The 24,891-nt window shown below is 43.2% G+C and overlaps 1 protein-coding gene across 3 annotated transcripts in view; it reads left to right on the forward strand.

The window, feature by feature from the left end:
• ANAPC1 (anaphase promoting complex subunit 1) overlaps positions 1-24,891 on the forward strand; it is a 64,082-nt gene that overhangs the window by 33,713 nt on the left and 5,478 nt on the right. For all 3 annotated transcript variants that reach the window (XM_044428903.1, XM_044428904.1, XM_044428905.1), the window contains exons 27-43: positions 539-657; positions 1,279-1,550; positions 3,457-3,691; positions 6,342-6,433; positions 6,634-6,768; positions 7,141-7,223; positions 8,175-8,253; positions 10,219-10,293; positions 11,000-11,076; positions 12,857-12,947; positions 14,172-14,225; positions 16,215-16,408; positions 17,332-17,418; positions 18,159-18,276; positions 21,533-21,610; positions 22,469-22,536; positions 23,541-23,679. In XM_044428903.1, the coding sequence (XP_044284838.1) occupies positions 539-657; positions 1,279-1,550; positions 3,457-3,691; positions 6,342-6,433; positions 6,634-6,768; positions 7,141-7,223; positions 8,175-8,253; positions 10,219-10,293; positions 11,000-11,076; positions 12,857-12,947; positions 14,172-14,225; positions 16,215-16,408; positions 17,332-17,418; positions 18,159-18,276; positions 21,533-21,610; positions 22,469-22,536; positions 23,541-23,679 (1,996 nt within the window). The remainder of the gene's footprint in view (positions 1-538; positions 658-1,278; positions 1,551-3,456; positions 3,692-6,341; positions 6,434-6,633; positions 6,769-7,140; positions 7,224-8,174; positions 8,254-10,218; positions 10,294-10,999; positions 11,077-12,856; positions 12,948-14,171; positions 14,226-16,214; positions 16,409-17,331; positions 17,419-18,158; positions 18,277-21,532; positions 21,611-22,468; positions 22,537-23,540; positions 23,680-24,891) is intronic.

Genomic DNA, 24,891 nt, shown 5'->3' on the forward strand with positions numbered 1-24,891 from the left:
GTCCTATGTGTTGGTAGAATATTGTGGAGAATTGGTGGGGTGGGCTTGCATCTTACTACAGTCTTACTACATTCTATCAACCAGTATTAAGAATCACACAGCATAACAGCCAGGTTCAAATGTTCATGAGGAAAGGAGACCATGGTGGCTTCTTTTTCTCTGCCCATATGTATGCTTGGAGAGTACAGTGCAGTGTGCCTTATTACCTTCATGGGACATGGCTTGCCATTTTGTCCAGACTTGCTGAATTGTGCCCAACTTGTTGTAGGGTTCTGGCGTGGTTTTGAAACCACACCCCCTGCCACATGTATCACTGAGTTCAGATAACACAGCAAGCTACACCCATTAGGATAATTAGGCAAATTATGTGGTATGCACCTGGAAGTCACTGTGGCTTCTTTTTCTCATGATCATCCAAATCCAGCCCATATGGATAGCATTTATGTTTTTAAGCAGTTGTTACAAAAAGCTTTTCTGTTCTTGGGGTGTGTACATGAACTGCTGTTGCCAACATGGTTTCCATTACTGATTTCCACAGGCTTCTGCAGTTGTGTCAGCGGACTATGGCGCTGCCCTTGGGAAGAGGAATGTTTACCTTGTTCTCTTACCATCCAGTTCCAACAGAACCCCTGCCTATTCCCAAGCTGAACCTGACAGGTGTGTTCAGTAATATTTAGTATGATAAACTGCTTTACCTTGAAATGCAAGCCAGCGTCCTTGCTCATGTTCACTGCTGAATGAAGACTTGTAACTGCCTACTCTAGAGTAGTACCACTGAAGTATGAGATAGAGTACTGAGGAACCTGAAGGAAGGAAAAACTTAGGAATGCTCTGAAGGACATGTAGGCTTCAAGCCTACACTGAGTAAGGCTTTTGAAAGCACACCAACAACTACATGAAATTAGGCTGAGAGCAGCATTTGGCTCAAGACCCACAGTTTGCCCACTCCAGCTCTAGATGATTTGTAGCTGATTTTGCCTTGAATGCCAGTTTTGGTAGAAAAATAGGGTACCCTTAAGCAATGTAAAAAATAGACATTAATGTGATGTGTAAGACACTGTTTTACAGTAACACTGTTCTTTGCATCACACAGCTGAGCCTCTTCTCAAAATCCTGTTGGTAGCATCTTGTTAGGAGGGGGAGTACATTCAGAAGTGGAGCCTTGGAAGCCTGGAGTTGTGGAGCTCCCACTAACAAGAAAACTGCAGAAGCAAAGCGCACTGTACTTACATTTCTGGTTTGGCTCCATTTAACTGGTTGATTTACCCTTTTTTGCAGGCCGAGCTCCTCCTAGGAATACTACTGTGGATCTCAACAGTGGAAATATAGATGTGCCCCCTAACATGGCTTGTTGGGCCAACTTTCATAATGGTGTGGCTGCTGGACTGAAGATAGCACCAGCTTCCCAAATAGACTCAGCATGGATTGTCTACAACAAACCCAAAAATGCAGAACTAGCCAATGAGTACGCAGGCTTTCTTATGGCCCTGGGTTTGAATGGTCATCTCACCAAGCTTGCAACCCTCAACATCCATGACTATTTGACAAAGGTGAGCACATAGTCCAAAGAGCCTTGGGGCAGGCAGTGTATGCATTACCTTTTCTGTCAGCAGAAGAAGGTACTTTGACTATTCAACCACTGCCTGAGCTAAAACAGTGATTAAGTTTACCCAATCATGGATGAAAAATAAGCCACTCTGTTACCATCCTGTGCCAGGTTTGGACTTCACAACAATCCATGTCTGACAAGGATAGTTATATTAATTAAGCAGCTCATGACCAGCACATCTGGGGATGGAAAATAAACCATCATGTTTTATTACCCCACTGTGATGTACAAACTTGATTAGTGACAACTAGAACCATTTGTTATATAGATCTGAACTGTGGAGAATTTCTTACCTATCTGTGGCCCTTCAGTTGGCACAGGAAGTCAAGTAATTGAGAAGCTCCAGCAGGCAAACACTGTTCATGTTAGCACTGGATAACTTGTTATGCAGAGGCTGCCATGCAGACAGCTTTTGTTCACTGAAGATAACTGAGGCTTTAGATTTTGATGTATGTTGCACTGAAAAACAGCATCTATTCCGAATTTTCAATGATAAATGTATGATGTGCTGCAGTAGCTCTTTATAACCGCAGTTTGAGACTCAAGTCAGACTTCATGCCAAGCCATCATTTCTTCTAAACATAGTTTAGGACCTGAACCTGGTTTGAAGTTTCAGATATATGGGCATAGTACAGCTTAAAGTGATTTTTTGCATTTATTTTTTATCTGCTCGGGAGATTGTAACAATACCTGAGCAGTATATTTAAGAGCCAGTGTGGTGTAGTGGTTAAGAGCGTGGGACTGGGACTCAGACGATCCGGGTTCAAGTCCCCGCACAGCCATGGAGCCAACTGGGTGACTTTGGGCCAGTCACAGACTCTCAGCCCAACCTACCTCACAGGGTTGTTGTTGTGGGGCAAAGATGGAGGAGAATGATGTAAGCTGCCTTGAGCCCTTTGTAGGAAAAAGGCAGGATATAAATCCATAAATAAATAAATAAATAAATCTTTTGTTTAATAAATGCAACAATGAATGTGCATAGTGCCAAAATTTCAACACCTTAGGAAGATGTGCAAGATAAAGTATAATTTAATGCATAAAACTGCCACTTGTTGTTAGAAGCTAAAAGGCCATCTTTAATATTTTCTGCAGGTACCAGAAATAAGCAGCTGTTCCTTAACTCTCAGGCCTAGCAATTTAACTTTGCCCTTGCTGGGTAATGAAGTGCTTCAACTGATTCAGGGCACAATCGTATACAAGTTTAGACAGAAAAATGCCTAACGCTCCTAGCATCTCCCATCCATCTATGCTGGGAGTTGTAGGCCATTTTTCTGTCTAAACTCACATTATATTATTCATTTTATTTCTATACCACTCAATATACAACAATTAATAAAATTCAATATGAAATATACATAATGGTAAGAATATCATAACACTTCATTGAAATTTTACAACCACATTTCAGTAGCTAAGATAGGTTCATTCAATTGGTGCCACGTCAGCCTCACTGGGGAGATCATTCCATAATTTGAGGGCTACCACAGAGAAGGCCATCCTCCTTGTTGTCAGCAAGCCTCCTTGGAAGTATCAGTCAGAATTTGGTCATAGCATCTGACTCAATTGTGGCTGGAAGAGCCTTTCTTTCAGGTATTACAGCCCAAATCTGTGTAGGGCTTTATAGGTTAAAAGCAGCACCTTGAAAACTAGCATGGAACTGTGTCTTTAACTTGTCTGTTGGGGGTTGCAGCCCAAATATATGTTAATTATTATTTTTTCAATGAAAAAATAGAACATGACCCATTCAAACTTTAAAATTCAGGACGTTTCTTGAGAATGTGTGTTTAAAAAACTGTTTTCTTGCATGGGGAAATACTGCTGCTCACTTTTTTGGTTTCTAATGGCAGGGCCACGAGATGACAAGCATCGGGCTGCTGCTTGGGGTTTCCGCTGCCAAGCTGGGCACAATGGATATGTCTATCACTCGGCTGCTCAGCATCCACATACCTGCCCTGCTTCCGCCAACGTCCACCGAGCTGGACGTTCCTCACAATGTGCAAGTGGCAGCTGTAATAGGGATAGGCCTGGTGTACCAGGGGACGGCTCATAGGCACACCGCTGAGGTTCTGCTGTCAGAAATAGGTAAAAAACAAAATCAAACAGAGGGATTCTGTTGAGACCACATCTCTATGCTTCTTATAATGTGACTAATTTAATGGATACTTTTTGTTAAAGTGGCCAAGTTTCAGAAGCCAAGAGTCCTCTTGTATAAGGACCATAGTGATGGTAGAATTCACACTTTGCCTGCAGAATGATCCAAGTCCAGTCCCCTGGACAATGAACTGGACCCCAACCTTGATCTGAAACCCCAGAGAGCCGGAATAACTGCCAGTCAGAGTAGGCCTTACAGAATGGACCAGTGGCCTGACACAAGAAGGTAGGGTTAGGGTCCCCTCCGTCGCAGGTGCTTCCTTTTCTTTTGCCATCCCTCACAGCTGCTTTTTCCATCTCCACATCCTCCACTTTTCTGGCTCCCCTCTCCCTTGCTCCTGACACTTTTTTCTGCCTTTCCCACTCACCTTCCTTTCTCCTCTTGCCTCCACCATCCTGATGATTTTTTTCTTTCCTCCTGCCCACACCACTGTCCAGCAGCTTCCTTGTGTTGGGAGCCACACAGGCCAGTTTTTCACTGGGCCAGCCCTCTTTCTAACACATGCTCTGTGATTTTTGCCTTCTCTTTACCTCATCTCAGGCTTTCTTCAAGCTTGTGAAAAGATGTATACCAGTCCTTCCCCTACTCCTTTCCTTTTTCTTTTCTTGCCCCCAGCATGTCACCTCTCTTGTTGTTGCTTGCTGAGGTGTAGAACCATAGAATATTAGAGTTGGAAGGGGCCAGAAGGCCATTGGGTCCCACCCCCTGCTGTTGCAGGGCACCAAGTCACACCGTCCCATTCAGATGATTGTCCAGACATTTTTTTGAGTGTCTTCAGTGAGGGAGAGCCCAGAACTTCCCCAGGTAATAGGTTTCATTGTCATCCTGCTCTGACAGACAGGAAATTCTTCCTGGTGCCTAGTCTAAATCTGGTTTCTTTTAGCTTAAGTCCATTATTCCATGTCTTGCACTCTGGAATGATCAACTCTTGAAATGTGTAGCCACAGAGTAGCTGTGTCTCAGTGATGGAGCACATGATTTTCATGTACGCCAGATTCAATCCCGAATTCCTGCCTGGAAACCTGGAGAGCCACAACTAGTCAATGACAGTATTTGGGTAGATGGACCAAGGGCCTGATTTAGTAAAAGGCAACTTCCTAAGTTCCCAGGCCTACTGCATGCACCAATGTTTTAAAGCACCAGGGATAAGCCTGTCAACCTAGTTAGAATCGCCTGTGTGGTTCTAATGGTAGAGCCTGCTATATATGTGCTGATGTCCAAGTATATAGTATCCCAGTAATATCCAAAAGACAATGAATCAGAATTATCTCCCTTTTTACAGGCAGCATCTGTTTTCCTCCCACTTTTAAAATTGTCCTAATTGCACTGTGTTGGGAAGTTCTTATAGCTTGGTTCACAAGCCATTTAGACTGAATTATTTTAGATGTAACAATTTAATTCCATGGACTTCGAGGAATTTAAATCAGCTTTCATGGCATATGCATGGTCTTGTATATGCTTACTTGAAAATAAGTTCTACTATTTTCAATGGGGTTTACTCCCAAATAATTGTGTATAGGATTGACGTCATAGCTAAATATTCTGGTTTACGCATTTTGTAGATCACAGCATGTGCTGTAGGCTCTATCAGGGGTGGCCAGACTTGGCTCAGTGGAAGAGCCAAGTATGGTAAATGTCAAATGTTTGAGAGCCTCAGGCGGGTGCCTGGATGCAGTGGCTGAGGGCAGTGAGCAGCAAGTTGGTGCCCACAGGCAGCAGTTCGTGAGCCATAAAATAAAAGAGCTGCATGCAGCGCTCAAGCCTTGGTTTGCCCTGCCCTGGGCTATATCAATCTGTTTACCATAAGCCATGGATAGTGATGTCCGTTAAAAGTCTTGGAGCTGACCAAATCAAGATCATTTGGTCTGGATTTTAAATTCAATATGTAATGATCTCTCTCCAAGACTTTTAGACTAGTTGCTTAGAGTAGCTGTTTGCACAAAACTGAGGCATGCTGTATACTTCCTTCATTTTATTTTCTATTTCAGAGAGAAGTCAATAAAGAAGGCAAATGCTTTGCTTATGTCTTAAAAGTAAAGCACCAAATAATGCCTGTTTCCAATGTTTTCCTTTAAAAATCTTTAGAATTGTTTATTTTTTCAAGCCAGTCTATTTGCAATATTGTGTAACCCCCACACACAAAAGGGACGGGGCGGGAAGGGAAGGGACATACATTGAATTTGTTCACCAGGCAAATGTCCATATGAATTTTATGGTGCAGTGGTTGTAAATTGCAGGAAAAGATACAGACTGCTGTATGACTTGAAACACAGATCTTTAAAAAATTATCATAGGCAGAAATAGTTCCTGATGTTCTGTGAATTGGCCCTTAATGTGTCTCTGATAACACTGTTGAACAAAGCAGTATAGTTACACAACTTGGTTCTCTCCAGATGTGTTAAACTGACATCACATGCAGCCAGCTTGAATGTCATGGGAATTGTACAACACATCTGGAGGGCGCTGTGATCGTAAATTGTACTTCAGTCTTGAATTTGTAGTTGAGAAAGAACTAAATGAATGCTTGCTTGATGTTTTCAGTCAACTTACCCTTGGTTTTCTTGGTTGTTTTGAATTAAGGACGCCCCCCAGGACCTGAGATGGAGTACTGCACTGACAGAGAGTCCTATTCACTTGCTGCCGGTTTAGCTTTGGGCATGGTGTGCCTTGGGGTAAGGGCTTCTCTTGTTTCATCAACACTTGTGTGGTTCCAAATTCCAAGATTTCCCCTCAAAAGCAGCAGCCCTCTGTTTGCTGAATACATTGCTTGTGTGAAGCCCCAGGGCTGCAAGCATGTCTGTCTGGCTGTAATCACAGCTGATGGTGGATATGACTGATCTATTTAATCTTTTCTTGTTGGTTCTTTCCTTAGCATGGCAGCAGCTTGATTGGCATGTCAGACCTCAATGTGCCCGAGCAGCTTTACCAGTATATGGTTGGTGGCCATCGGCGTTTTCAAGCTGGAATGCACCGAGAAAAACACAAGTCTCCAAGCTACCAAATAAAGGTTATAGTGCTTTAAAAACAAAACAAACCTGGCAACTTGCTCTTTACCTTGCCAGGCAGGAGTTTTTGCCAACTTTACCTGAAGATGCTGAGGGTGTTCCTCGTGCAGTAAACATGCTTTATTTCATAGCTACAGCCCAGTCACTGAGCTTTGGCAAGAAAAGTTCTTCCTTAACGGAGTACTCAGGATATATCCCATCTGGGTTCCTAGTGAGGCTCAAACCTGTGTTGTTTCAGAGGCAGGGCTCCCCCAGGCATGTCTGAAACATTCCCTAAGCCTGTCCATTTGCCATCCAATGCAATGCTGCTCTGTAGAAACTCTGTATCCAGCTATTGCTGGACTCTGTGATAAATGCACTCTTTATCTTGACAGGAAGGAGATACCATAAATGTGGATGTCACCTGCCCAGGGGCAACTCTGGCACTAGCAATGATCTATCTGAAAACTAACAACAGGTAAGAGTTTTTAGATTTGTGTTCATGAATGAGGTGTATAGCATTTAACATCGCAGACCTGGAAATTGTTGCTGAGCTTGCCTTCCCTACAGCACCAGTAGCTGTTGCATACTAGGAGAAGGATGCCAAAATGCTCCGGATTATCATAGGAGCCATGTGGAATGGGACCGCATGTGGCACAGTGGCTAGATGTTGGGCTGGGGATTGGAAGGTCCTGGTTCTAGTTCCTACTAGGCTATGAAGCTCACTGGGTGACTTTGGGCCAGCCACACGCTCTTTGTTTAGCCTGCCTTGCAGAGCTGTTGTGAGGATAAAATGGAGAGGAGGGAGGTTATGTAGGCCACTTTGGGTTCCCTGCAAGAAAAAATCAGGATATAAATATAATAAACAAATAAACAAAACCCACTTTAACAGAACTGCCAAAAGAATATGTCATCAGTCTGAATTTCTAATCCACTGTATAATCTTGCTTTATGCTTTTGATTGGAAATAAAGCTGCCATTGCTGGCTCATTCAACCAGTTATTCTCTTCTAGAGCACGGTCTGCTGCAGATGAAATGGTTCCTGATCTCTTAACCATGTTGAACTTGGGTGTCCACCCCCTTTCTTTTCACACTAGGAAATCCCCTCTGTTTCTTTTCATAAAATGCTAGCATTACACCTGATTCTTGGGGCTGCTTCCATCCATCCCAGAACACAGGCACTCTCTGGAACTTGATAAAAGCAGTTACTGCTTAGTAAATTTAAGGGAATCTTTCCAGTTCAGTCTGAGCAAGTCTTACTGAAATGTGTGAGCATTGAGGCCTTAGAGCATTGGGCTTTGGAGATTAGAGAGGAAGTCAGTAAAATAGCAAGCAAATTCAGCCTTTCAAGTTATGCTCTGCTGAAGCATGTCTTTGTGTTTCCCTTAGCAAGCCATTTCAATTTGTGGCTCTTTTTATTCTTTGTCAGGTCGATTGCTGATTGGCTTCGAGCCCCAGACACAATGTATTTGTTGGATTTTGTGAAACCAGAATTTCTTTTATTAAGGGTATGTTAATACTTTGGTTTTGGTCTCTTGTTTCAATGCAAGCTGTTCAAAATAGAGTTATTTTTATTACTGTAATAGCATGTGCATTACAATAAAACCTGTGAAATAACTTGGAGTATCTCAGTTTGAATACTCGCAGTCATGTTTCTGTTCTTGCTGTTTGTTTTTTGCCTATAATGCTAGCTTTTCATCACATGGAGCTCATTCCATCTCTGTTTACTTTGCCTAATACAGAGTTTGTATGTGTGAGGCCTGTGGTGGTCAGTAGACATTCAGTAGGCATCAGAAAACACACATGAATGGTCATCCCTTGACAGTCAACATTCAGATAGCCCTCAGATCAGTACAGTATATTGCTTTCCATGTGAGAAATTGTCTGTGAACTTCAGCCCAATAAACTAAACCTAACTGAAGAGAGTGCACAGAAACTCATTAGAATGATAACCTTGGGTAATCAGATTCCAAATCTACAGCCTTAGTATAAATGTTACTTCTGCAGATTGATTCTACTACCCTTTGCTGGCAGTACTGTGGTTGATTCCAGTTATAACATTGCACCCATTTCTTTATAAATACTACTGAAATGATATGGCACTGTTCTCCCATGCTATGAAAGTAATATTTCAGTCAGGCCATGGGGAAGTTAAACTTTAATGGTTTAGAGCAGACTTCCCTTAACCCAGCCATGTTTTGGGAAACTTCTAGAAGTTGTAGTCCAGCGCTGGGAGGGTACCAAGTTGAGGGAAGGCTGGTTTAGGGCATGTTTCTGGTTTATGCTAGCGGTGACAGAAGTGCAGCAAATCCTGTTGTATAACCCTACACTTTACAAGCTTCCCTCCCAGTACACCTAGAAATGCTGATCATTTGCTTACACACTGTAAGACCTAAAGACATTTTTGGGGAATTCTAGCCATCATGCTTATACACAGTATCTTGCCACAGTGGATAGCTGCATTGTGTGAACCTGCACTGCTTTGCAGAGGGTGCCTAGTTTTCGGGAAACAAGGCACCATGACATCCCATGGCATGATCCTGGGCTCACAGTGGGTGGACACGTTGTCTGAATGTGGCACACCAATTCCATTGTGGGTCCAAGGAAGATGCAAGTAAACCACTCAGTGACAGGAGTAAAAATTCTTTGCTGCTTTTCCCAAGCTTACCCAGGCTACAACCAGTTACTGCTGCCCCACAAATATTTATATAGCATTTTGGAGTGACCATTATTGTCTTGGACTTCTCCATGTTGATTATGACCTCTTTTTTGTTTGCTTTTTTCCAAAGAACTCTTTTTGTGATTTCCAAAGTGGCAGCCACAGACAGCCCCTCCAAAAAGGGGCACATTGGAGGGGCTATTCTGAGAAAAAAATGGTCTGTTGAGGAAGAAAAGGGAGCGCCTCAGCAACTACAAAAAGGGTCTCAGTTGCAGGAGGGACAGGAGACAGGACGGGTTCTGTGTGGGGGTTCAAGGGAGCACCAAGTGGGAAGGAGGCACAGGGACAACTCGCAGTGAGCCTAATTGTCTGTTAGGTGCACCAAGGGCAGTTCCACTAATACCCCACATTGTAGAGCTTATTCATAGGGTGGGTCCCTGTGTCATGTGAGCTCACTCTTAGATAGTATTCCCGAAGGCAAGAAAAAAGGAAATGTGGTAAGCTTGTTCTAGTAAAGCTTTTTAAGAAAAATGTGTCATGATTTGGCTATGAAAGCTAGTATCTGATTCCACATAAGAATGTAAATAGCTCAGATCAGCTAATTAACAGTGACAGGTTTGCCAAGCAGAACATTCACATTGCATATATTGAAAGGGGGATCCTCTTGTTTTGTTCAGGGTGCTTCTCAGCTCTGAATTTAACTTTCTGTGTCTAGAACTTCTTTGGCTTTTTCATCGTGATTTCTTCAGAATTCTTAAAACTGTTGCTGTGCTCTTAAGTTTATTACCATTTGTCTCTCTTTGTTTGTTTGCAGACACTTGCTCGGTGCTTGATCTTGTGGGATGATATATTACCCAGTTCGAAGTGGATTGACAGTAATGTGCCACAAGTGAGTAGGACAAATTGAATCACTCTGTTACACCACATCAGTAGTTTTGGGATTTTTCTGTCTTCAGGTAGTCCCTACTGTATAATCTTAACTGCTTGATCGTCTGCTGCTGAACTCCATCCACTGAAGAGGTTTCGGAGGACTAGGGCTTGTGGATTAAAAGATGGCTGTGTTGGGCCTTGAGGTTGCCCATGCATGTCTTCAGGTGAAGTTTGGTAATGGCAGATGAATTTATCATTCAGCTAAGTTTTTCTGCTATTCCTGGCCTTGAGGAGCATGGTCTGTTGCAGATGTTTCCTGAACTCTAATTAATAAGTTGAGAGCATTGCAGAATTTCTGATAAGCACCCAAGACACCTCCGGGTTTCCTTGGGCATAAATTGAAAACCGCTTATCTAAATGGAGGCATCCAGACATTAGTCAGTATCTCCTCATCAGCATGCTCTCAATACATCAAATTATTGCAGAATATATTGGTTATGGAATAATATTTTGTTACCATGGTTCTTTCATTTTCAGCAAAGTTGAAACATCCAAACTTAGAGCCTCATTGCTTGTTTTGATTTAAACACTGAAGTGCACTAATCTAAGAATGTTAGAAGTATAACGTATCATAGAACTTTAAGAAAAGGAAGCTCACTTTCATGAACTGCAGAAAGCTTTGGAGAACTGATAATGGTCTGTTGCATCTGTCGCGTTCCTTTCAGATTGTTAGAGAGAACAGTGTATCCCTTCATGCGACTGAAATGCCTTCATCGGAAGACCTGAATTTGGAGACACTGGCGTAAGTAATTGAATGAGACTGGGGCCTGCTTGCTGTAGTTCTTATGAGCATTGTAGAACCTTATTCAGCTTACTTTTGTGTTGTGGGAGCTGCTCAGTATGACTCCTCCTTATACTGTGAGGATAATGCCAGAAGGCCTGTGCTATGTAAGAAGAGCCCCTTCCCAAAACCAGGGCATTGATGATGTGGAGAGGAGACACAGTGGAATGCCTCTAATATTGCAAGTGTGATGTAGAGCAGATGTCCATAGAAATGAATATTTGCAGGTATTTTCTACTGTTTGCTTTGTTCTTGGAATAGGAAAAGGGCACATGGAATAAGTGATGTGTTCAGTATTTATGACTAATCTGGTCCTCTTTCCATCCATTTAGTTCTGAAGATGTAGGCTTCAGTCTTGTCTTCAAACCAACTGTATAACAATAACATCTTGAAAATAAAATATACGAAGCAGAAAAATTTCCCCTTAAAATCTCAGTCTAAAACACTCCTATTGAACCCTGGCCTCTAGACTAGCTTGGTGGAGCCATGGCATGCCTATAATGTTGAGAGGCTGCAGTCACATGAACAGGGCTGATGTCTGGGGCCTTGACATGGAATTGCTGCCTGGCTGCTAGAAGGGGCTGCCAGTTGAATGTTAAAGACCTGTGTGCTTGGCCCCACCCTCAGGTTTGCAGCCCTTTAACCAATACAGGCGAATTTATGAGCTAAACCTGTAGAAAAGGACTTTGCATGATGCTGCTGTCACATTTAAAAGATGCCTAACAGAGAAGACATTTATCTTGATAAAAACTCAGGAGTGCATTTAGGTGAATCCCCAAAAGAGGCTTCAGCAACCTGCTGTCCTTCAAATGTTTTGAACTACTCCTCCCAGGCAAATCTCCTGACCATTTGCTATGGTGGCTGGGGCTGATGAGAGCTGAAGTCTGAAACAGCTGGAGGGCAGATGGTTGAGGAGAGCTGCTCTAAGACTACTATTGTCTTGTGCTATTTCTAGTCAGTTCAATGAGGCTTGCACAACAGAAGTACCTGGTGGATTATGCACTGTATAATGAAGGGGGGATTTTCGGTCTTCGTTGCAAGCCTTGCAAGACATGTAAGGTCCAAACTCCCAGTGGATGGGTGTGGGCGATCTACAGCCCTCTGCCAAAATTCAGAAGCCATTTGCAAGGAAGCATCCTCGACGTCTGACCTGCACAGTCTGTCCCCCTGCCTCCAGCAGTCTGCTGGGTGGGGAAAGAAGAGAAGATGATTGAAAGAGAGAGGGAGAGAGGGAGAGAGAAAGGCTGGCCCTACTTGTGCTGACTTGTGCTCCCCTGGAACTGATTACCTTCAAGGAAATGTGGCCACTGATAGCAAGAAGTTTCCCTTGCTCTGTTTTAGAGCCTTTGCATGTATTGTATTATCATGGATGCAATGGACATACAGACGTGATGGACAGAAGAGACAGCTTTGTGCATTTACCTTTTCTTATTGGAATCTTTCTCATAGTTTTTCTCTTGATCCTGCGGGGGTGGGGGGGGCAGGAACCTGTGTCTGAAAATCCTGGATTTATTGTATAAAGATAGACCTTTTGTATAGTCTCATATGCTAGGCTGTTTGAGGGCATTTCTGTGATGGGTTAATCCATTTCTCTGTTGTTCTCCTCTAGGGTTTTTTGGGCAATGGAGGCAGAAGGCGCTCAGGCCATTGCATGATGGCCTTTAATTGGAGAGGGAGTGTGAGCCATTCCTGTGATGTTCTGATAAAACGTTTCATCCCTTTCATGTCATTTTTTTTCCAGGCAGGCTCACGTATACATCATTGCTGGGGCCTGTTTGTCTTTGGGTTTTCGATTTGCTGGTTCAGAAAATCTGGCTGCCTTTAATTGTCTGGTAAGTGGATTGGTAGCTGGTGCATATTTTCATGGTCTGTAGGAAACTTGCAGGTTAGAGGCACTTCTTTATGATCCCTAACAGACCCAGGTTCCTTGCATTTTTAATGTGAGGTTCAGGGTTGCAGCAGTACCTATAAAAACTACCTGCAGCTAAAGTCTAAAAGATATGGAAAGGATGTTTTCTCCTGGCTAGGACCTGGTACCACAAGACTGTGTTGTTTTTGCTGCCACAGACTAACATGTCTAACACTCTGGAATTTATTTTATTATTTATAATTTTAGACACCTCTAAACTAAAGTCTAGGTATCATACCATCATTTTAAAGCCAAGCAATAGCACCAAAATCTAACAAAACTATAACATACAATAAAATACCCTGGTTTCTGTTCAGATTGTATAAATATACAATAAACATAAAAGCCAGCTTAATAAAATGCCAGACAAACTGTGTGTGCGCATGGATGCATGTATAGGGGGTGGGGTGAAGTGAGTATCATGAAACCTGGGCTATAATGGAGGTGGCCTTGCTCCTTTTATTGGGTTTATATAGATCTAGGACACTATCATTCTCTAGACAGTGGCTGAGAGTCCATAAGATATTTTGGATTCTCAGATCTAAGGTCAGAGACAGTGTTCTGACCCTTGGAGCTGGGAATCAAAGCTTCAGCCCCCTCTTCCTTTCAGCTGATATGGAAAGGATCAGAAGCTGTTGCCCAAGATCAGAAAAGTGACCTCAAAGAGTGGGGTGAGGGAGTCTTCTCTAGCCTCCTCCTTTTCCTCTTCTCAGTGCGCTGGTTAGATAGGCAAAACAACCCATGTATTGAAATATGCAGGGTGGCAGATCAGGGAAGCAAAGATCACCTGCCCCATTCCTCTCACTCTGCATAGGGTGGCCGTAAGCCTCCAAGTTTGTGGGCATACCCTTAGTGGTTCTTGTCTTAGGGCCAGCTTGTCTTCTGGGATCTTCTAGCTGATCCTATAAAGGAAGGATGCATTGTGCTTCCTTCTGGATGGGATAATAGCAAAGTGGGTGATTTGCATGATTTGGGACCCTAGAGCACTCCCCCCCAGTTGTTGGCCATGCTGCCTGGGATCAATGGGGGTTGTAGTTTGAAGTGTCTGGGGGGCACCAGGTTGGGGAAGCTTGTTCGTATTCTGCCATTCTTTTTAGAGTTGGCTTTTGCTTTTTAATTTGCACCTGTTCTGAATTCCTCTTTTTAGTTCGCATTTGCAAAAGATTTCATGAAGTGTTTGTCCTCAGCTACAGCTTCCATCGTAAGTTTTTCTTTTTCTTAGTAGAAGTGAAACTCAAGACTTTATGATCATGTTCTGGCTGCAAGTTGTTGGAGTGTACTGGGCCCCGCAGTGCCCTACCTTTCTGTCAGGCAAACCAGCAACCAGAGGGCAGCAGTGGGTGCTCATACTGAACCGACCCCGCAACTATGGGAAAGGCCTTGGGTGCCCTGCTGCTGTATTGGTAGACACAAGTTTCCCTCTGCTTTTAGAACAATGACTTATAGATTTAGAGGATGCTTCTTCCAAGGATAGTCGGTTGTGCACATGGCCAGGATTCATGTCTGGGAACCTCAGGGCCTCTAGGTGTTGGTTGTAATACCCATCGTTCCTGGAGAAGAGGGTGTGGCCATCTGGGATTTGGCCTGAGGGACTGAGGTTCAACACCTTTGTTACATATAGTTATCTGGAACTAAGTCCCATTGAACCTGGTAAGTCAGAATGATGGGAGTTGCAGTCCAAGACTTCTGGAAGGCACCAGATTGGGGAAGGCTGTGTTAAACTGTTACATTGCGACTAAGGAGACCTAGACTCAAACCCTTTTTCAGCCAGTGGGTGACCTTGGTAGTAACTCTCTAAATTGCTCTTTGACTTATGCACAGGATGGGTCATGGCTATTTTAATACATGTGCAATTAAAATGCACAGGGTGCAATTCAGGATGCTGCAGTAAACCTACACGGAACTCAGGTGATTGTAGGTTTCCACCAGTGGGAGGGAGGCTGATGGAGGAGAGAGGTTTGTGGTAGGAAATTTCCATATTCTCAGTACAGGGTATGGGAGGGGCAGAAGAATAAAACCATGAAGAATTGAATCATCCCCTAAAAGTATGGATTTCAAAAGCTGACTCAGTTACATTGGTTATTACTCATTTGAAACTGCCTTGGATGAAAAAAATGATAAATGTTTATATTGCATCTGGAAAATCTCAGGTAACTTTTGGGTAGGTCAAACCAGGGAAAGCATCCACAGAGAAATGGGCTGCTTGATATCATAGTGCTGTACTTAATCTTTAGGGTAGTAACTTCTATCAAGTTGCAAGGAAAGTGTTCTTGTAATGGGATTTCCTGGCTTGGCAGACTTCAAACAAGAATGCCAAGGTCCGCAGCTGAGAGCAAAATAGTGGTTTGTGGAAGGCAGATATAGAGTGAATATGGAATCATTCTTTTTCAGTACCAGAACTGAGCTCAGAATCCTTTCCTGGTTTTCCCACCAGCTTTCTTCTTTTCGGTGGTGGTGATGCCTTTTTAATTAATTGGGAAACCATGAAAAGTATAAACAGCAAAAACAACATTACCATCCTTAAGCAACTGGGAAACTCTTGCTTGTCTACTGCATATCACTCAGATCCATCAATACATCCTGATCTAACTTCAATCAGTTTAGTTATGCTAAATTCATTGGGACAAAGAATTTGGGAATGAAGCTGGTAGGCCTTACATAGTACGGTGCATTGCTGAAACTAAATTTTTTAAAAGGCAGTACTGGGATATTGAGCCTCTTTCAGTCCCAGAGAAGTTCTCAGGAATTGTACTGTGTCTGGTTAAAGGCAAAATGGAGTGGAGGCAAAATCAAAATACCATCATATTGTCACTTAAGAGCTTTAAGTGGAACTAGGCATTATGAGAGGGATTTCAACCTTTAAAATGGGAACGCCATTGAAAAGCTGACAAGCCCCTAATTGGCTATTAGGGGAAAGGATGAGCCCAGGATAAAGAGGTTGAGCCTCTGGGGAACCCTGGAGGACTGCAATGGGCTGCCAGTCAAGCTGGATCTGGCCCATAGGCCTGAAGTTCAATATCCCTTACCTGAAAATAAGTCCTGATAGAGTTGCAAGGGCAATGCTGAAGGATGAACTTTTTTCAGTAAGGCTTTTTCCTAAATTTGGCACTGTATGCCTGACCTGCCTTAGGAGCTTAACTAAAATGATTGCATGTGAAACTGACAAGTTCTCTCCTCTGTGTATATTAAGGCTGGTCACTATAACTTGGAAACCTGTCTGAGTGTCGTGTTGCTCTCCCTTGCAATGGTGATGGCAGGATCTGGAAACTTGAAGGTCCTCCAGCTCTGTCGTTTCATGCACAAGAAGACTGGTGGGGAGATGAACTATGGATTCCATATGGCACATCATATGGCTCTTGGACTCCTCTTTTTGGGAGGAGGAAGGTAATGCATTGTTTCAAAGATAACTCCTTTAATGTCAGCATGCATATAACCAGCTAGGTAGCAAACATTAGCAACTGTTAAAAGAACAATGCCTTTGTATTCATTATGGCTGCAAACAAAGATGTGTGTGTTTTTCATGTCCACAAAATTTCTGTGCAAGTACAGAAACTGGTATTTGGGGTAACTGTCAGTCTTACAAGGACTTCAGTCTCTAACTCATTTATTTTTAAGAAACCAGCTGTCCTGTCCTTAGGATGTGGCCTAGCAAAATGCACGAACAGCACTTGGACAAAAGCTTGAATGAGTGAATAGAAATTGCAGTAGTTAGAAAGTGGAGCTTTACTGCTTTAGACAGTTGCATGGTTTCCTGCTCTAGTAATTTCAAATTCCTTTTTTAAAAGCCTGGTTGTAGGATGCAAAACAAATGGTTCAATATTCCTTCGTGCACATGATGTGTTAACACAAGCCAGCTGAGAGGGGCTGAACACACACTGTTAGTATGCAGAAGTCCTGGGTTTAGTCCCTGGCAACTCCGGTTAAAAGCATATTGGGTAACAGACCTGTGAAAGACCTTTCTGAAGAAACTGTTCCCCGTTACAACACACAGTATTAGGCCAAGCAGCTCCTTGCAGCTTTTCCTTGATGGTATTTCCTTCGTGTGGAATTTGGAAGTGAAGATTACAAGCATCCTTAATTATGACCCTGAAAATCCATAACATTCAAGGGTAGATAGCCTGGGGCCCCACAGATATTCTGTATTATAACTCCATCATCCCTAACCAATGCTTGTGGGGCATTAAATAATTTTCCAGAACATCTGAAGGGCACCAGATTGCTTGATCTAGCTTTGATCTCTGCTCTGCAGGGATAAGAACAGTAATTCCATGCTCTTTATTGCCTGAAAAAAGCTTTTTTCTTTGTAGGTACTCACTGAGCACTTCTAATTCTTCAATTGCTGCTCTTCTCTGTGCACTCTACCCTCATTTCCCAGTTCACAGCACTGACAATAGGTAAGACTTAACCAACAGATAGTTAAAAGAAAAATGCCAAAAATAGTTTGGTCTGGAGAACTGGATGTTCTGTACCAAGGGTGCTCTGTTTCAGTGCACTGGTCAGGCTGACTTCTGTGCAGCCTTGGCATATGATTTAGGTAGATTTCACAAATGTGTCTTTGCACAATGAAATGCATATCACAAAAGGGACTGACTTGAATTCAGGTCTTCAAAATCCTGTGTTTTTGGCGTAGTCCCATTGAACCTTTGGGGGCCAGAGACATTCATTAACAGCATGATTAAGTTCAATACTTAACTTGTGCCATCTGTGGAAACCTACCCCCTAAAATCCTAAAAGCCTTAATAAAATTTTCAAGACTTTTGTCAAATCTGTCCAATGTAAGGGAATGGAACAAATTTCCTCCCTTTGTGTCTAGCAACATATAAGAGAAGAGGCTGACATCAGGGAGGACAAGTCCTTTCCTATTCCCAGCCCCAGTCCTGGAACTAATTCTAAATTGTGTCATTTTAAATAAACTGCAGAATTACTATTTAGAAGATGTTTGTAACCCTCTGAAAACTCTCCTGAACAGAAATGCTTAGGCTAACAAGGGTCATAATTCTGCAGAATGAGCTCCAACCCTGAAAAGGCTGTACCTCATATCCCTCCAAGCCTCCTTTAAGAGGAAGAATCTTTAAGCAAGCCCTCTTTGGTGGATCTCAGAAGACAGGGTATCTTCCGTTCTCTTTCCATGCAGGTATCACCTTCAGGCCTTGCGGCATCTTTATGTGCTGGCAGCAGAGCCCAGGCTCCTTGTCCCGGTGGATGTGGATACAGACACCCCTTGCTATGCACTACTTGAGGTTACCTACAAGGTAGGTAGATTCTGTGGGGCAGCAGGCATTTACAAAAAAATGGGGTCAGGAAAGGACATTTCAGAGTGGGGAGACAATCTTCTCCTAAATTGTCCTCCGCTACTAAGCCAATACCTTATTGTGTGGTATTGCTGGAATGGAGAGACCTGGTAAATTATGCTTGTTCTTTGGAGTTAGGAAATCAAATCTCCTCAGAGTTTGAAAAAAGGATTTCATGTTCCCTCTATGGAGAGAAAATGTGAAGAGAACTTTGCACACTCAAAAATATATTAAGGGTACAATTACATTCAAGTTTAGACACAAGAAAGTCCTACAGTGCCTAGCATCCTGATGGATAAGACATTCTGGAGGGCTTTCATTCCTAGGGTGACCATGAATTAAAGACAGGTGGACGGCACATAACAGCAGCAATGTTTCAGAGCAATATTATCTACTCGTCAACAATTATGCGCAAGCAAGTGGAACAGGGAGCATCCATCATGAGGAGAGGACAGGAATTGGAAGGATTTAGAAGCTTATTGCTGCCAACCTGCCTCCCAGCTTGGATATTATTTATTAACTTATTTATTAAAGATTTTTATATACCATTCTATCAGCACATTGCTCCCAGGATGAGTACCTTGCAGGTGGTAGTGAGTACTTCATGATACTGAGTACCTTGCAGGTTCTCAGTCTAATCTTGTGCCACTGCTTCCCTGTTTCAGCCCCAGCAGAGTATATGAATTGGAGCATATGGAGCATATTCTGTAGCGTACAAGAAGCAAGGCCTGCAGGTGTGCTACAATGTGAAGAAAGTGCAGTCCCAGCAGCTTCCCATGTTGAGAGCAGTTCTAAACAGGGAACCTTCATTCACCTGAGTTATTTTGGTTTATTCAGTGTCAGATTTAGCCTTTCTTGGCTTGCTGCCCTCCAGATATGTTGGAATACCACGCCAATTACCCATAGCCAGCATTACCATTGGTTTGCAGGCTGAGGGTGATGAGAGCTGTGGTCCAACACATCTGAAAGGTACCAGGTTGGGCAAGGTTGATCTTAACAGGTATATTCCCAAATTACATAGAATAAGATGAACTTACTATGCTGTTTGTCTTAATGTGGAAAGCAGTAATTAGAATTCTGGCTGGGGATGATGGTGGATGGTTGTTGTTGTTGTTAGTCGTGAAGTTGTGTCCGACCCATCGTGACCCCATGGACAACACTCCTCCAGGCCTTCCACCATCCCCCGGAGTCCACCCAAGCTCACACCAACTGCCTCAGTGACTCCATCCAGCCACTTCATCCTCTGCCGTCCCCTTCTTCTTTTGCCATCTATTGTTCCCAGCATTAGGCTCTTCTCCAGGGAGTCCTTCCTTCTCATTAGGTGGCCAAAGTATTTGAGTTTCATCTTCAGTATCTGGCCTTCTAAAGAGCAGTCAGGGTTGATCTCCTCTAGGACTGACCGGGTTGATCGCCTTGCGGTCCAAGGGACTCACAGGAGTCTCCTCCAGCACCACAATTCAAAGGCCTCAATTCTTTGGTGCTCAGCCTTCCTTTACTACAATGCAAACAGAGTTGCCATGAAGCAGAAGACTTCAATTAAGAAAATAGGTCTGAGTTTGTTTGTTTGTTTGTTTGTTTATTTAAAGTTTTTATATGCCATCCCCACTGCTACACAGCCTCAGGACGGCTCACAACACAAATAAATAAAACAAGTAGAATTACAAATTGCAGTTAAAACTTGGAAACACACTGGCTGCATAATTAAAACTATAAATATTAAAGATTATTAAAATACTGTTTGAATAAAAAGGTCTTGGCCTGGTGCTGAAAAACAATAACGGTGCCAGGTGGACCTCTCTGGGGAGCGCATTCCACAGATGGGGCACCACCAAGAGAAGACCCTCCTCCGGGTACTTTGCTTCCTGATAGCTCTTACGGAAGGCTCCCGGAGGAGAGCCCCTGTTGCCGATCTCAAGGGCCGGGAGGGCAAATATGGCTGCAGGCGTTCCTTCAAGTATCTGGGTCCCAAGCCGTTAAGGGCTTTATAAGTAATTACCAACACCTTGAATTGAGCCCAGACTTCGATGGGAAGCCAGTGAAGCTGGTAGAGGACTGGGCTTATATGAGAATAACGCCCAGTCTTCGTCAGCAACCTGGCTGCTTTATTTTGCACCATCTGAAGTATCCGGACTGTCTTCAAGGGCAGCCCCACATAGAGCGCATTACAGAAATCCAACCGGGAAGTAACCAGTGCATGTGTCACTGTCGCTAGGCAGTCGTCCTCCAGGTAGGGACGCAGCTGATGGATCAGCCGAAGCTGATGGAAAGCGCTCCTCGTCACCGTCGACACTTGAGCTTCCAAAGTCAGCTCCGGGTTGAGGAGCACTCCCAAGCTGCGGACCCTGTCCTTTTGAGGGAGTGCAACCCCATTCAGGACAAGATCCAAGTCACCTACCCAGGAGTTCAAGCCACCTACCAGCAGGACCTCCATCTTGTCTGGATTGAGCTTCAGTTTATTGGCCCTCATCCAGGCCATTACCTCGGCCAGACACCGGTTCAGAACAGCCACTGCCTCACCTGGATTGGTGGAAAACAAGAGGTAGAGCTGGGTATTATCAGTGCACTGATGATTCCGCAGCCCACACCTCCTGATGACCTCTCCCAGCGGTTTCATGTAGATGTTGAAGAGCAAGGGGGACAGAATAGACCCCTGCAGAACTCCATGGCATAACTGCCATGGCGCAGAGGTAAAGTCCCCCAGCCAACCACCACTGCCAAGCAGTGCCTCCTACTCCCAGCCACCTTAGCCTATCCAGAAGGATACCATGGTCGATGGTATCGAAAGCTGCTGAGAGGTCCAGGAGAACCAGCAGGGACGCACTCCCCCTGTCTCTCTCCCTGCACAGGTCATCATACAGGGCAACCAAGGCAGATTCAATACCATACCCGGGTCTGAAGCCAGACTGAAATGGGATTAGATAATCAGTCTCATCCAAGAGAGCTTGGAGTTGTCCCGCCACCACCCGCTCCAGCACCTTGCCCAAAAACAGGATGTTGACCACTGTAATTGACAGCCATCTCTGGATCCAGGGACACCTTCTTTAGGACCGGCCTGACCACCGCCTCCTTTAGAGGGGCAGGCACCCGGCCGTCCTTCAAAGAGGCGTTGATGACCTCCCGGATCCAGGAACCAATCCCGTGTTAATTGAGTTATAGCACACTTTCTGTCATTACACATCAGAATATTTTTTGCCTAAAGTGTTTTGTTTTTACAAAGGGAACTCAGTGGTATGAAGAGACAACAGAAGAATTAATGGCACCCACCCTCCTCCCAGAACTTCACTTGCTGAAGCAGGTATGCAGCAGTCCGACTTCATGGGATGCAAATAAGCCAGGTAGCCTGGCACAAAATACTATGCTTCAGGGCTGAAGAAGCATCTCGTGAATTAATGAGTAGCACAAAGCACTGTCTGTCCCTCGCTTTGCTCCTGAGACTGAAGCCTCTTTGTTGCAAATGGTAACTAATTTGAATCAACACAATTAAAATATTTTTAAAGTTCCAAATAGACAGCTTTGAAATTACTGCTTGTTAATTATCTTTTATACTTCTTTTACATTTGCACATCCATTATTTCACTGCAAGCCATTCTAACCTCAGGTTGTAGCCATGCTGAGGCTGGACAGATGGGAAATGACTTCATTGCCAGCTTAATAGGCCCTATGTTCTGTTTAGTATATCTTGCTGCAACCTAGAGGCATGACCAAGATTGTATATTAATGCACAAAGGCCACAGAGTTAATGGAGCGGGGATGGGAAAGCAGTTACAGTTTTAATATTTTCAGTGTTCGGTTAGTTCCTCTTCTGCAGATATATTGTGCTAGTAATTTGTCTCAAGCTGCATTGGTATAGAAATAGCTAAATAAAAGAGAAAAGCATTTTTCTATATATAGAACACCAGTTAAATTTTTAAGTGAGCTGTGATAACAGATTTCTGCTATGTTAAGTGGCTGGGCTCCATCCCCGCACCTTTTTTGTGTGTCATGGTTCTAGAGATCCCCTGACTCTGTGTGTGTGTGTGTGGGGGGGTGCTTTGCAGGAGCCTGTGGGGGGTGGGGGGGAGAGGACTTAGGAGTAGCACCATCTGTGGTTCTTTGGCTCCTAACCAATATATATCATTTTTTTTGTATAGCTGAACTATTTTTATATTTCTAGATCAGAGTGAAAGGCCCACGATACTGGGAACTGCTGATTGATTTAAGCAAAGGCACTAACCACCTAAAGTGAGTAGTCATGCTGAAGGTTTTGCCTGCTTTCACAGTGCTCTACAATTACAGCTCTCTGCAGACACACCAGAATCCAAATCTGAGGTGTCCCTGCGGTTTTTACCAAATCTTGTTTGCAAAGTTTTGTCTACTCGGTGGTGCTGAATCAAGTATGGAGCTTTTAACTTTTTTTTTTTAAACCAACAGTCCTGTCCACCTAACTTAACAGTTCTCTCTGATGTGTGGAACATGCTTGGATTCCATTCTGAATATCAGAGCAGACAAAAGAATTCAGCACAATCTCTGGAGCAAGGTTAATGCAAGAGAAGCAAGAAACAGGACTACAAACTCCCTTTATTTGCCTTTCATGCATGCCAATATATCAGTGGGGTGGTGTATGGGAATAGTAAAATCAAATGACTCAAAGGAATGGAAGCAATAAGGCAGATAGCCAGTTAACCCATCAAAATAGTGTTCTTGTCCTCCAAATAGTTAATAATTTGCTAAGAAAAAAATCTCCTAGAACTGCTCGATAAAATCTGAATCCTCTTCCTAAAATACTTTGGGGATCACTCCATTATCTTCAGTTATGGGCTGTATTCCTTGGCCATCCCCATTGCTCTCACTTCTCTTTTGGCTTATTTATCTATAGAGTCTTGTCACACATTCTTGCATCTTCTAAAGGGCATGCAATGTAGCCACTTTGCTGAAGCTAAGTAGGGCTGGGTTTGGTCAGTGTCTGGATGGGAGAATACCTCGAGCCCCTGTGGCCAGTTCCTTGAGAACCACGATAGAAGAAAGGCTGGGTATAAATGTACCAGGTAAATAAAACTGAAAAACAAATGGTGCTTCATATAAGCAAACCTGGGAAGAAAACCTAGGGGAAATGTATAATACTTAGTGCAATGCTATAAAGTGTCCCTGGTGTAATAGCAGAATAGATGACCATTTATATAACTTATTAAACTGAAGAAGCATTTGAATAATTGCATCCATTTTACCCCCCCCCCCCCGTTTCTCAGATCAATTCTTTCAAAAGATGGCGTTCTGTATGTAAAGTTGAGAGCTGGGCAACTTTCATACAAGGAAGATCCAATGGGTTGGCGAAGCCTGCTAGCACAGACGGTCACTCATCGCAATGCAGATGCCAGGGCATTCAAGGTAGCTTCTGTGCCATTGTCGTGTTAAGAAGCAGAACGTGCACATTTGCTGCCTTCCAGTCATTCTTCAGTGCTAGTAGTTGAAACAATGAGTTTGGGTATCTTACAGACATTTTGGCAGGCTTGAAAGTGTTTGCATTTGCACTTTGAATTGATTCAAAGCACTTTGAATTGATTTGTGGATATTTGCTAGAGGGCTGGAAATCCCAGTTGCCATTCAAAAATTAAAGCACATTTTGATGGAATGCTCAAAAGGGAATTCAGAGAAGATACTGGCAAAAGTTGCTTTGCATTTGTGTGTCTGGGGGTGTGGGGACAGAAAATCATGGCTTGAAATCCTAAACTGGTCAAGAACTGACAAAGTACTACATTGGCTGAATGCTGGAGGCAGAAAAAGTCTTCCTGAACAAGGTTTGGGTAAAGAGCATCAGGCTGCAGCAGTCATTTGGTTACAGATTTCACTGGGAAGATTCCAGACTCCTCAGTGTTGGCCACTATGGCATCATACATACATGTGAATAACCTGTGCAGCTTTTAACCGCTTTTGAGGAAATTTAAATGGTTTCCTTCATTCTAGAAGGATTCAGATTATATAGTTTTGCTATGTTGGCTGTGTTAAAGTAGCAAGTATTGTTTTAGCCGCATACAACTCTTCTGTGGTAACCAGCCCAGGGAGCCATGTGGCTAGTGGGGTGGGCTAAAATCTAATAAATAAATGCCTAACAATAAATGACCTCACAACTCTGGAATAGCCTCCACACTTAAATTCATTTCTTGGGCTTAAGTTGGCTTCTAAAGACAATTTTATTCCAGTAATTGTTTAGGTGGTTTTTGTGATGCTATAACTGTTTTATCTGCTGTTCTTTTTAACTTCTTGTTTTACCCGCTGTATTGATTCATATGCTGTTGTTCTTCCTTGTGATTGTATGATAAGTTAATATTTTAATGTTGCTTTGTGTAGTCCTTTACTGAATCTTTTAAATCACACCAGACAGATCACTTATCCCAAAAGGTAGTTTTAAAGCCCATTAAATAAAATCAATAAATCAAAGTCAGGGCAGATCCTTTTGTTCCAAGATAATAACTTTTTCCATGGATTTTTTTTGGCCAAGAAGTTCATGCCCTTTGTCAGCAAAGTGACAGGTTGCAGTGAGGAAGTTTTGTGTAAATGGCAGTTTCCCATAAAGCACAACAGAAAAGGAAATAATTTAAA

This window comes from Varanus komodoensis, unplaced genomic scaffold, assembly GCF_004798865.1.
Source record: "Varanus komodoensis strain SLA01 unplaced genomic scaffold, ASM479886v1 scaffold2, whole genome shotgun sequence".
Taxonomy (NCBI): domain Eukaryota; kingdom Metazoa; phylum Chordata; class Lepidosauria; order Squamata; family Varanidae; genus Varanus; species Varanus komodoensis.